The 13,905-nt window shown below is 43.6% G+C and overlaps 1 protein-coding gene across 4 annotated transcripts in view; it reads right to left on the reverse strand.

The window, feature by feature from the left end:
- The window catches only part of birc6 (baculoviral IAP repeat containing 6), a 149,237-nt gene that overhangs the window by 55,247 nt on the left and 80,085 nt on the right, over window positions 1–13,905 (reverse strand). For 2 of the 4 annotated variants that reach the window (XM_035992589.1, XM_035992588.1), the window contains exons 52-60: window positions 13,214–13,322; window positions 12,694–12,930; window positions 10,029–10,887; window positions 9,202–9,345; window positions 6,169–6,298; window positions 5,364–5,495; window positions 3,409–3,570; window positions 3,104–3,277; window positions 438–661 (exon numbers count right to left, since the gene is read on the reverse strand). In XM_035992589.1, the coding sequence (XP_035848482.1) occupies window positions 438–661; window positions 3,104–3,277; window positions 3,409–3,570; window positions 5,364–5,495; window positions 6,169–6,298; window positions 9,202–9,345; window positions 10,029–10,887; window positions 12,694–12,930; window positions 13,214–13,322 (2,171 nt within the window). The remainder of the gene's footprint in view (window positions 1–437; window positions 662–3,103; window positions 3,278–3,408; window positions 3,571–5,363; window positions 5,496–6,168; window positions 6,299–9,201; window positions 9,346–10,028; window positions 10,888–12,693; window positions 12,931–13,213; window positions 13,323–13,905) is intronic. The other 2 variants (XM_031299978.2, XM_035992590.1) reach the window with 2 other exon arrangements.

Here is a 13,905-nt window from a genome sequence, read left to right on the forward strand (position 1 = left end):
AAATACAACACCAGCAATGGCATCAAAACATATTGGAAGAGCCAAAGAATTAAAAGAAATACAAAAGATACAAAATACCCAATAAGTATTAAAATTATTTCTATAATTCAAATTATTGATGAGAAGGATTTTCGGTGTGTAAAGGGTATTTGCCAAACCTGATGAACTGACAGTTTTTTCCGGTCACAAAAAAATTATTCCATCGTGTATAAATGAAAACACAACATACTACGTTAGTTACTGTTTTTGTCTAAAACAGTAACACATGAAGATCCATACAGTTTAATGCACAATAAATGGAAGTGCACTTTATTGTCCTTGGTTTCTAGTTGGGACCTGTTTTAGAACATGCTTTGGTGAAGATGTTACCCCTATTTGACCCCCGTACTGCAATGGTGCTTTGATCATACATGCCTATGTCAGGCTTTAAGTCGCACCTGCTGAATGACATCGGGGTAGAGCATGGGCAGCCTCTCTGCGATGAGGGCCAAGCCTCCCATGCCTGCAAAGACCTGCAGCGGGGACTGGATGGGGTTGGTCTCCAGCAGGGACTCGTCAGTGGCAGCATCCAGACACTCTTCACTGGCTGCCATTGGTTCGTCCTCAGGACAGCTGTTCAGCATGTCGCAGTGGTCCACTGCAAGGAGAGCAAACAGAGGACCTGTTGTATGTTCATGCACTGTCTGCCATCTGGGACACTTGTTAGCACTGTTTGTGTTTGTAACCTGAAGGCTACTGGGAGAAGAGTCCCATCACTGAAATGAGAATTCAATTCTTCTTTAACCGTTTGTTTTAATGCAGAACATAGTCTGTCATATACTGTATGCAATATACACCATCTATTACTGAGATGTGAAAAAAAACGAAAATCATATGTATTGTGATATTTAAAATTGATTCTTTTCCCTAGAATCTGTTCTATTTATTTTTTATAATTATTTATATTCTAAATATTTTCTGTTTATAAGGTATTGCTGAGGGCGACTACATCATATTTGTTTCCAGCAGAACAGAGTGACAGCAGGAAAAGCAGATCCATGTTATGTTCTTCTTTACAAAGTAAATAAATGTCACACTGACATGTGATGTGCATTCTTCTTAAAAAACTTTTAGTTTTTAGAAATGTCTCATGATATATTTGTTTTTTGTTAAATAAGGAAAAGACAATATACAATAAATATACAATACTCAACACTATTGAATCGCAATACTTTTAGAATCACAATATATGAATATATAAACGAAAAATTGCAAAACAAATCCAATCGGCAGCCATGCATCGTGAAAGAACTGAATCGGGATAAACACATAATGTCCCAGCCCTATTCATTAGCTAGCTGGCAGCAGCGACAGTGGTTGTGACAGTGTTGACACAAACACACTGGCTGACTAGATGAAAACAATACCACGCTGTTGCGGCTGGTAATAAATAATGTGGCTAATTCAATCAAGGGAAACGTTGCCAAACGTCTATCCGCTCTGTGTCAGTGCAGCACGGACTGCTAACGGTAGCTATGCACAGATGGAGGGCTGCGTTCGGCTGGCGGTAAGCTGGCAGCATGAAGGGAGGCTGGGCGCTGTTGAAAATCAGCAACGTTTCCCTTTCATCACTCGTCCTCCTACTGATCTAACAACAACAGGTCCGCCCACTTTTTAGTGTTTCAAACAAATGCAAAGGATTTAATTTAGTGCTCTTTTATTCCGTTTTCCTGGGAAACACCTCACAGTACAGAAGCTAAACACATTCCGCCCAAGACGATTGTGATCGGTTTAAAGAAATGCAAACACAGAGAAGGTAACTGCTGCAACCCAATCACATAACAGCACTAAAACTGTACATACAGTACACTATGATGGTTTAACTTTGAAATGAATCCACAGTTTACACGTGCTGAACCGTAGGGGTGGATCGGTACAGATCAACTACAGTCCGTTACCCCACTAGTAAACTTTTAGATTACTGTTAGGCTGGTCCAGGCACAGAGAGGTTCAGGACTACCTGTTTAAAATAAGTTTTAGACACTTGTGGTGAGAAAAAAGAAAAGGAAATGCAAGGGGTTCTCTTGGTAACTGGGACACTAAAATAAAGCAGAGTAGAGTCATTACTTCCACCTGTGCACCTGAGGAAAAAATACACGCCGACGATACATTCAATTTGGTCCTTTGAAGTACCACATCTATGATACCGAATTACCCAATCATACATCACAGTACTCATCCAAACAAATGAGACTAGTTTTAAAATTGAAACTATGGATCATGGACAGGACACCAGTTCTGCAGATTCACCAGTGCTGAGAGCATCAAAACAAGACATTGACGTTAACAATTAATCCGACTAGACTAGAGCTGACCCTCAAGCCTGCAGAATCAGATAAATATAAACCAGTCCTGGAGTCACCACATCTGTGGAGAGGCAGTGTTGTCTTCTGTCTAAAGGAGGGTCAGCAGTTTGATCCCAGCAACAACCTGTCCTCACTAAATCTCCTTCAGCAACAGTGTTTTTTATTATCCGTCTCACTGGATAGCGCAAGTCCAAGTAAATGTCTTCAAATTAAACTATTAACACACTTCCTAATGCCAAAATATTCAGCACAGCATCACTTGAATAACACAATCTTTTTATATATGCCATTGTACATACATGAAATCTACATTAACATATAACAATCCCAAGAATAGTGTACAAAAGCAACATCTAAGGATCAAAAAGCTTCAATTCCCTGAGAGAAAGAAGTAAACAGAAGAGTGACCGTGAGTGAGCAGATTGTGCTCAAAACCACTCCACAACCTTTTAGACTCAAAGCTTTTCTTCCAAAGCAGCCCGAGGAAAAGACCAGGTGAGGTGAGCTAAGCCCGGAGTACAACTCCATTAAATTGTGATGCAGGCGGAGCGTAGTAGCCACTGGGGCTACTAGGGATTATATCTCCAACCTGGCCTGGGAACGCCTCGGGATCCCCCAGTCGGAGCTGGTTAATGTGGCTCAGGAAAGGGAAGTTTGGGGTCCCTTGCTGGAGCTGCTGCCCCCGCGACCCGACCCCGGGTAAGAGAACGACCATGGATGGATGAAAATGATTTAAACATAGGAACTGTTTCTGGTACCTTTCTCAGTGCGTAGCCTCTTGAAGGAGTCTGTCTTGGAAAGGCCAGGGTCAGAGATGACTTTGGAGCCCAGTTTGACTGTCAGGTTGATGGACTGGTAGCCCTGTGGCAGCTTGCGGTCGTACAGCAGTGTCAGTAGCTGGGCCAGGGTCATCTCAGGCGGAAGGGGCTGACCTGGAGGGGAGATTCACTTCATTATTACCTCAACTTTGGCTGCTTAGTTGCAGTATTTTAATTCAGACCCCTCGATGTCCTGCTGCCAGATGTGAGTCAACATGTTAAGCTTGCACTTGTATATGTGGTACCTGGAAGCAGCTTGTGGTAGAGGTGGAAGACAGGCACACTGATGGTTTTGGCTGAAGGGTCCACACCAGACGAAGCAGTCAACTTGTCACTCATCACGCGACCCCTCCTCGATGGAGGTCTGGGAGGGGTTGAAAGAGCTCGCTTGGACTGGGACTTCAAGCCTGATGACAGACACAGACAACATGGAAACATCACAGGCCTGTTAGACGATGACAAACAGCAATAGAGATACATGTTAATATTACCAAAGCTTAGTTACTGTGCCAGTATTACATACATCTGATCATTGTAATGCCAAACCACTGCTATGTGTGATCTCTGAAACAGATCTACTTCACCAAAAAGACCAAATTCCCAGTTGTAATTCTCAGTAAGTTCAAGTTACATTTGACATTTTGAAATGTGTGCTTCAAGTACACAATGTGGATGCCTATATTAAGAATTAAGTATAAAGCATTGTTTTTTTTTTATCTTAAAATAAAAATCCTTATTCAACTCAATGGAAGAGGATTCCTTTAAGAGGTACCAATGGTAACGGTACACACAATTCGCGGTTCGGTATGTACCTTGGTTTTTAGGATCATGGTTCAGTACATCTTCCGTAGAACAGGAAAAACAAAGAAAATGCGGAAAATAACTTTTTTTGAAAAGTATAAACATTCAATGGTTGCTTATTGGCCACCCCTTTGTTTTAGTGATTGGTTTGATAAAACAGCACTGCCGCCGGCACATCAGTAACTGTAGGTGGAATACGGAGAGTAAATTTAGATGAAGTTCTGTGAGAAGGTGATGAGGGAAAAGCTGCTGACATCAGGAACACACCACAGTAACTTTAGAAAGCACTGTGATGTGTCAAAGTGGAGTTTCTAAAGAGACTGTTACTCCGCCCGGACTGCTTATCCTCTCTGTCCATTTCACGAGAATGAGGAACTCTGTTGGAGCGGACTATGCAGTCAGCGAGCGGTTTGACCTGCTTTAATCTTCTTTTCAACTTAATTTGTTGACTCCATCCTTCTGGTTAGCGCTAGCTAAATCCCTGGACCTGCAGTTTATTTTCTTAACCACCCACTCACACCGTTCTCTTCATATAGGGTTAAAGTTTAAACCACCAGCTCCCGTGACATTGGGATTTTCTTTGGCCCATGTTACACCCTTCCACCAAGTTTTAAGAAAATCTGGCCAGTAGTTTTTCTGTTATCCTGCATCATAAGACTGTGCCTTGTTGATAATTCCTGAACTGGGCTGCAGCCTGCGCTCCTTTATACAGGGCAGGCACAACAGACTGACTGAGATGCACACGTGGTTCAAGCACTTTGACCATCTGCTTTAATTTGGTAATCGTTAGAGTCGAGATTCAAGCGTGGTCATATATATGCAGCGATAAACACTGCGTAGCAGTTATTATTTTGGCTGCCAGAACATCGAGGGGAGAATGTCTTGCCTTTCAATCTGTTTTTGTTTCGTGAAGTGTATCCACAAACGTACCCAACTTCAGATGAACAATTTGGGCATACAGTTCAGAACAAATTCTTGTCCATTGAGCTTGACTAACCCGGGTAACCCGGCAAAGCCAACCAGCATGATACAGCTGATACACAACAACTAGAACACCGCCAAAACACTCCAGAATTTCTGTTTTGCGTGTGCGAGTAGAGGACATTAATAGATTATTTTGGCGTACCTAACCAATGTAGCATGCCAAACCAAAAGTCCTGCAACGAACGGTTTGGGACAAATACACATATGGTTACAGACCTAGTGTTGGATTAACCATTTGGCATGTGGCTGAAGTTCATGTTGTTTACCATGGGTAAACAATCTACACAATTGCCTTTTCAATCCGATTGACATGTTGTCAGTGGGATTAAGATCCAGCAGCCATCCCAGTTTGGCTAATGAGCTGATGGCTGGGTTGCCATTGGACAAGGGGTGTGTAAGGAACAGATTCAAGTACCTGAGGCCACAACAACACTGTAGTTGTCCTGGAAGCCACTGTCTGCTTTCATCTTTTCCTTCTCTTCATGATTCTTCTTCTCCTTGTCCTCCTTCTGCTCATTGATCAGCTTGGCTGTAATGCTGGGTGTGTCTATTCAGATCAAGAGAAGACGGCATGAAATCAGATGGGTTACATATTCCTTTCAGGAATTATTTATTGTAAAAATAAGCATTGGCCATTTTAGAGCTCCCCCTAAACTTCTCAAATGAGGGTTTCAGGGTCAGGTTTTGCGGGTGGAGTAACAAATGCATTTTTTTCTTATCCTGGTATTTATCTCGAGACACGCAGATATGCAATTTGTGACACTGTGATACTATCACACAATTATTTTTTTTGTTGAATTTTAGGCCTTTATTGGACACTGCTAAAGACAGGAAAGGGGAGAGAGACGGGGAATGACATGCAGCAAAGCTCCGCAGGTCGGAATGGAACCCGCAGCCATGCTGCAAGGACTGAGCCTCTGTACATGCTCAACCAGTTGAGCTACCCAGATCCCACACCCATACTTTTTGTTGGAGTTTAAGGTCCAGGCGACATGTTGGCTGATCTCTATGAACAGATATCTGCATATGAATGCTGACAAATAAATGAAAATGAATAAAAAGCCAAATCGTCGCAAAAACTGGATTCCGAGATTGCATTTTAGCCAAAGAGTTCTGCCTCTTTTGCTCTCCACATTGACTGTTTACCTGCATGTAACCAAAGCCCTCTCAAACGTGACCAATACTACCTGGAGTAGAAGGTTTTCTGTATTGAAACATACCAGACACCCGGTCCAGGACTTCAGCCAGCGTGGTGGAGATGGGCAGATGGAGGGTGCGGTACTTGTGGCCTGCTCCATACATGGGGTGCTGGATCATGTGGCTGGTGGCATTGATGCGTCCTTTGTATAACTGAGAAGAAAAAAGGAACACAAGGGGTTTGTGTCAGCATGTTCTGAAAATATAACGATCTGCTTAGCTACAGGAAATTTCACCAACTAAAACGTATTGAGGGTATTACGACGTCAACAGTTCATGGGACCAGTATGGTTTTTTTCTTCTTTTTAAGGCAGATATGTACCAGTCAATTGTTTTTGAAAGGTTTTCAGAGAGGTGTATGCTGACTCCAAAGAGATCACGTTGGTTTGCCCATTCCTTTTTTCGTCTTCCTTTGCTTCAGTTGACAATTACTATCAGCCAACATAAATGTTAACGTGTGCAATGCTGCCAGCGCTGCCAATGTTAGAAAAAAGCAACACAAATGCATACCACTGAAGAGACACAAACAACTGACAGGCCAGACATGTTACCACCCGAGACAGACGTAAACTCTATGAATGACACGACAGGCTGCGAGACCCAGAGAATTATAGCCAGAGACATACAGCTGGGTTAATATCAGGGAATACAACTTCAACCTACTGGTCCAACATACATCTTAATCTAAACATGAGTCTTAAAGCTAAGTTACACAAAGTCCAACAAGGCAAGACACACAAGTAGTAAGATGATCAGACTTGGGTATGCAGCCACTTTCCTGGAACTGCTTGCACAGCCAGCAGACCGACAGAGCCGTGTCCGAGTATGTCTCCACCGCATCCACATCAGCTGTGTCTGCCTGTGTGTCATAGCCATTTAACCCGCTAGTCCTCATCGATATAGTGGCATGAGTCAAGTAGCTAACTAGCACATTAGCACAACCTAACACAGAACGTGGAAGGTGTGTTGTTGTTGTTGCCAGAAGACACATTTAGTTTCAGAAGAAGCTGGAGGCAGCAACAAAAAACACAGCTGGCTAAACTGTTTAAAAATAGCGGGTTTGTTCAGGACACCCCCGTCTGTCGCTTTCACGTCACCTTTTCGGCTCGCCTCAGCTCGCTTGGAACCTCGACTGAGCAGGTACCAGGTACTTTTTTTCGTAATGGAAAACCAAAAAAGGCGAGTAGAGTCGAGGCGAGTCGAGCAGGTACCAAGTGATGGAAAAGCGCCATTGGTGATGGTATTGTTTTGGTATTTAGTTTTGCAGGTCTTGGTCATAAACCAAAGTATTTGATGAATTGAAATGTGAACTTGCTGATGGCGCTAGATTAAAAGCCACCAAAGTTAATGCAAGTCCTCCTGAGGAGGACAGGAATATCTGAACCAAATTTCATGGTAATTCATCCAATCTGCAGTTTGGTGGACGCACCACTGTGCCGAGTGAACAACCAACCAACCTACAGACTGTCAGAGTGACATCAGCATCCCTAGAGCCACGCTGCTTCATTACACAGCTCCATGGTCCTCTAGCCATGAATGCACATGGGAAGTTAAAACACACACAGTATTGTAAAATCCATACACCATCATCATTTATCTCTAGAAAGGTTGTCATCCGGATCATGGAATCTCTAGAAGTAGAAAGACAAAATAATCTAGATTTACTGTGTAAACTGGATTTTTTCAGCATTTTTAGCACAATAAATATCTATATAAAATGTCATGACAGTCATTTCTTGCTTTTTATCTGCTGTTTTTCCTGTAAAGCGTTGTAACCTTGTTAAGAAAAGTGCTATGGAAATCAAGTTTTTTATTATTATTATTATTTATACAAGCACGTGTACCGTGCCTTCAACTGGCTCAAACAAACACTTTTTGCGTTTTAAGTACTTTAGGAGATTACTCAAATAAAATCTCATTACTTTTTAACTGCCTGTAATATCAGCTGCCCTCATGAATCTGACTGAGCTGAAAACACGACACTGATGGGATGTAACGTGAATTTAGGAAACCTCTTTAAGAAATTGGGATGCAATGCTTGGGTGCAAAAGAACCAATATTCACCTGTTTGAACAGCCACCATTCCTGCTGGAGGGAAACTAGACTGGGTTGAAACCAAAAACAGACGGCTCTTCTCTTCCTATTGGCAGCGCCTTTCCCAGTGCACTATGCTGATTACAATACAGAGCCACCACGATGGCGATGACGTAATGCTGCAATTGCATTTACAAATAACAGAAATCCACCAAGTGCAACACTTACAAAGGCATTTCCATGAAGAGACCAGTCGGAGTTTTGTGGAAAGCTGGAGGACATTTGATGGAGGTGGCCGCCTCCTTATTCTCTATGCAGGGAAAACCGTGTCTGGGCAGCTGTTGCTAAAATATCTCGTCTGGATCAACCAAACACCCTTGCCAACCACAGTCCCCCGCCTGCTAGTGGGCAACAAGAAAGAACAGCCTATAATACTGAGAACAATGAGACAGCTAGGATGTTTAAATGGCTTGCTTTGGGTAATTAAAACCATTTTCTCTATACACTGCCCCCAGACACACACACACACGCACAGACACACACACACAGACACACCCACCTACACCCCACACACACAAAAGACTGTCTCTAATAACCAATTATTGAGTTGTGTATAATATAGAGCATTAAGATGTCATTGAGGACACCATAATGCTCCATCCCAGACATGCATCAGTCTGAGGGGATCGCTGTGGTAAGAGAGGAGGCTTCTGTTCATATTGCTGGGCTGCCCCCTTGTGGTCACAGCTGAATTCTACACCAATCCCACTATCAGTTTGAGCTGTTGTAACAACATGCTGGGGGATCTTTTGCCACAAATATTATGTCAGTCATGTCATTACATTGGGAGAGCATTGTTCATGACAGACAACATCCCGTCACATGTATGATGACACTGAGATACATGCTAATGTGTCATCACTGAGCATCAAGCAAACTGATTGGTTGATGCAACTCAGGAAATGGGTTTTGTAACGGAAAAGAGAGGAGGCAGATGTTCAACAGCAGAGAGAGTTACCCACCGGACAGGGAGACTGTAGGAAGACTGTGACCTTCTCGTCCTCCAGCATGAGCTGCAGGAACAGCCTTCGAATGAAGCCTGAGATGTTTCCAGAGATCGGCACGTTGCCTCGCTGGGGTGCAGACTGGAAGAGCTCACAGAGAACCTGCAGCCAGAAAATGTTTGAAAATGAATACAGAGACAAATGAATACAGGTTGTCATTGATACCACCAAGGCCTTATTAGGGTTCCTAATTCTTTAGGAAATTACCTTGTAGATTTTAAAAACATGACTAATAGTATCATTTAAAATGGTTCTCTCTATGGCTTTGCTGAATTGAAAACTCCAAACTTCTGACTAATGACATCAGTGAATCTGTGTGATTCCTGGTGTCTCAGAGAAAGTGAAAGCTTTGGGCTGCATTCACAGAGCCTCAGACGCTCTGGCAATTTGGCGCAGGGTTGTGCGGCAGTATCCCTTAAAAGGTCCATTTGTGTGACTTCCTGTTGTGTACTTCTACCCCCCACTGTAGTACAAGTACACTTTATATTTCACAATTATTGTTTTTCCGCAGATTAACATTTCCGAACGCATTTGAAAGCAGCTTCTGTTTTACGGAGAAAGAGAGAAAGAAAAGAGCGACAGTGCTTTGTGCTAGATAGGAGTGTCAATCATTATTCGATTTTTGGTTTATTGCCTGTAGAATTTAACCGATTAAAAATATTTTAACTGATAATGCAGAAGAAAAAGGAACCGTTCAGAAAGTGTTGTGTAGATTTGCTGTAGTATGCAGTTGCACCACTAGGTTATGGCCCATTATCCTAGAACTCTGGAAAATAAGAGCAGACCTGAGCCATGAGTCGCTGGTTGTTAGGGTGGCAGGAGATACACTGGAGAAAGAAGGCCACGGTGGCGTTCTCCAGAGCAGTCCTCTGCTGGGTGCTGAGTCCTCCTGCTTGGCCAGAAGAGGACAGGGAGAAGCGTGATCCTGAAGCCTGAGGCTGGGATGGTGGGGGGCCTGCCGCAGACCCAGAGCCCAGGGACTGACGGCCTGTATTGGCACCGGCGCTGGCACTGGAATGGCACAACAGGAAGAGCAGTGCTGTCCAGAGCGGGTTTACCTCTGGCCCTCCTAACCAGTCTTTCATGGCGTGACTATTGCCTACTTCAGTAAGGAAGCGCAGCACCGGAGCGGCCAGCTCTGCAGCCAGAGGTGGCCGAATGTGTGAGGATGAGGATGAGTGGTAGTGATGATGGTGATGTCGTCTCTCGGCCTGAGCAGCGGGCAGAGGCAGGTCGGCACTGGCCAGAAGGCCGACACAGAACTGGGTGAGGCTGCGAACCAGCAGTGAGGGTAAGCCTGAGTCCAGCAGCTGCTCTATGGCTCCTGGAGACTGGGAGGCAGCTGCCAGCGTAGCTAACTGGGACTCTGACAGATTAATGGGGGGTCTGGCATGCTTGGAGTCGTCGGTAAGTCCTGCAGCATTCGTGCTGGCGTCGTGCTGCTTTTTGCCGTCATCAGTCATGGAGAGGCGGTGATGCTGGGCTTGAGAATGACTGGCACTGGGCACGGAGACGATCCCCATCCAGGACATGAGCAGCGAGAAGTAGCTGGGGTGGATGTGACACATGGAGCACAGCAGGCTGTCCACGGCTTTCTTCAGCACAATGTTGCACGGCAACGACATGGACCAGTTATACAGCAGCCTGCAGGAAGGGAAGATGAATGGAATCAATCATCAGTCATCAATCTATGTTGTTGGTACTCAGAAGGCTGCTAAATCAATGTTGATGTACATATATTCATATATTAAGACTTCTTCAACTGTGTGTCATAAGTAGAGTTGAATACAAGGGATTAGGATCTTGGTATTACCAAGTGCCTGTGTGTTCACATACTTAAAAATAAAAATGTTATGTTAGCACATAACTGCTAAATGTTAAAGTGCAACCTTGAAATGCCTTTAACATTACAGCCTTCTCTTACTATTTGCCTGCCAGTAAGCAGGGAATATGGTTGGCAAGTTTGGTTGTTTCAGACAAGTAGTCTCAGCAACACCTGAGCCAATTGTCATGACATTTTATAAAGCTTTTGTATGATTTTCATAATTTCATCAAAGCAGCGTGCATGTGGCAATCTGGCAGACCTTCTAAAAAACAGATTTTAGCAGATTCTTTCTTAGCGCATAAGAGATGATAAATGTATTACACTGCTCTTTATAAGATGAACAAGGCATGTATTCAATTTCTCACTGTGCATATTTAACCCTGTGTTGCCGTGGCTTTCATGTTGATCTAACGGCATCCTATTCAGACCTGAGTTGTGTTGGAGGTGTCACAGAAAGGTTGCTAGGACAACTGTAGTAAGGCGACTGGACAGGCTGATAAGGAAAGCTGGCTCTGTCGTGGGCACTGAACTGGAGTGCATCACTTCAATATCAGATAAAAGGACCCTGAACAAACTGCTCAACATTTTGGACAATGACTGTCATCCACTCCACAGCAGATGAGTATGATCAGCTCAAGACTATGCACACTGCCACGCACAACTGACAGACTGAGGAAGTCATTTGTCCCCAGGGATCTACGACTCTACAATGCTTCACTAAAGGGAAGAGGAGAGAGAGACTTCTCTGTATAGTCTGTCTGCCTCTCCCCCCCTCTCCACCACTTCCACTACCTCCTATAACAATAATTATGTACTGACTGTCCACTGGCCCACTGTTTACTGCTTACACTGTTCACTGGCTATATTAGCCCATATGCACAACCCCTCCCTCCCTCCCCCCCCCCAGCCTGGACTGAGGTCTAACTCAATACTTGTGAACAATGGCTGTAACACTATTACTTCAAACCTCTAATATTGACTGTTGATTTGTGTCTATCCTACTGGCTACTCTATTCCCTTACAAGGCCCATACTTAATGCTGTCTTTTTTAACTTTATCCTTGCACTGCTATAGTTTTTAATATTACTAGGTCTACATTATTCTCTTATATTATCTATATTTAATGCTGGTCTCTAGACTTTATCCTTGCACTACTGGACTTATGACACACACACTCATAGAGCACCTTACCTACCATGCATACTGAATCACAGGGTCAGTCCCTGCCCTGTCACTGAAAGCCTCTCATGCTTATACATCTCTCAGTACATTCATCTGGATTTATTATTTAGTATCTTTTATTTTATTTTCCATATTATTCATGTGGATTTGTTATTTTATCATCCTGTTTATGATGTATGTGTATGTTGTGTGTGATGTCTTTAAGCTACTGGGACCTTGAATTTCCCCTTGGGGATCAATAAAGTATCTATCTATCTATCTAAGACTGCTATCATGACTTTAATGTAAGTCACGCTTCTTCAGACATGAGAACAACATTGCAGCGAGGTGCACGTCTGAAAGGGGAGACTCTGATGTGAGGGTGAGTATATATTAACTAATTTTGTGGTAAACTATTCCTTGCATGCATGTATGGTCTTTTTATAATAAGAACTATGACTGACTCAAAGAGCTCTCTGTTGAGCAGTGCAGGCAGGTCGTAATCCACAGGCAGCTCGTAGCTGTGCCAGAGGATGGCTGCCACACAGTGGAGGTGGGAGGGCGAGGGCATGAGCAGGCCGTACTCCCTCAACGAGGCGGAGGACGAGCCAGCACCAGCGCCAGGGTATCCCATGGGGCCACTCATCTTGTGGGCCGCCACTCGCGAAGAGTCGTGAACCCACTGGAGAAGAGCCTGGATCCTGGAGGGGGACAATTCAGAACAAGCTTTGATCAATAACTCATCACGTGGTTTCATCTGCTTAGTCCCTCAGTGTGAGGGGCGTCACCATGGAATTTATGTGCAGCAAACACGACCATATGACAGTAAAAGATGACAGGGAGAGTTTAAGGACACGTTTTACTATCAGTTTATGAGTCTGTCTGGAATATCACCTTGACAGAAAGCTGTTTCTCATTGGTTGTTGTTCTCATAGAGGGGAGGACGACAGTTTGAGTCAAGGTGAAAACAGGATGTTGATGTACCTGTCTTTGGTTCCAGAGTCCTGCGTGGTGCCCAGCTGGTACAGAATGTCGATGGTGGAGTCTGAGGAGAGGCCATTTAGTCGTCCAAACAGCAGAGGACTGTTCAAATCTACAAAGATGGAAGCAAAGACTAAAATAAGGATGGCTGTCATGCTCAATAGTTAAAGCTATAGTGCGTAGTTTTTGTCTCCCCCATGAGGAATTCTAAGTAATGACAACAACACTGTCAGCGCATCCACATTATACAAGCCTTCCATGATTGCGCACGCGCTTGATTTGGGACTCTGATTTGGCAGTACCATTCAGGTTCAGCCGGGTCAGGTCTTAAAGATGCAGACCAGGGCGACTTGTATCTCAGTTTTAGGCCCATGCAGAACTCAAGCAGAAATGTTGCTCTTTCAGGTGGCAAGACCGCTTTTATTAATGCAGCTTTACTTCATTTATACTCATTACTGCAATGTGACCAGTTACTTGTTAGCATGGTCTGCATGACAGTATTTGGAGAAGCTTTATCTGAGTCTCAGTAATCTCTGAATGTTTTCCTAGCCATGTCCTAGGAATTTGTCCAAATTTGTTTCCTGAAAAGTATTTTGGTACACCGACTTAAAGACTCAATTCAATGGAATTTATCAATTTAAAGTGTACTAACTGAACTCTGTCTCCATATCTTAGTACTAAATTACATAGATCTA

Source organism: Sander lucioperca, chromosome 15 (genome assembly GCF_008315115.2).
Source record: "Sander lucioperca isolate FBNREF2018 chromosome 15, SLUC_FBN_1.2, whole genome shotgun sequence".
NCBI classification, from domain to species: domain Eukaryota; kingdom Metazoa; phylum Chordata; class Actinopteri; order Perciformes; family Percidae; genus Sander; species Sander lucioperca.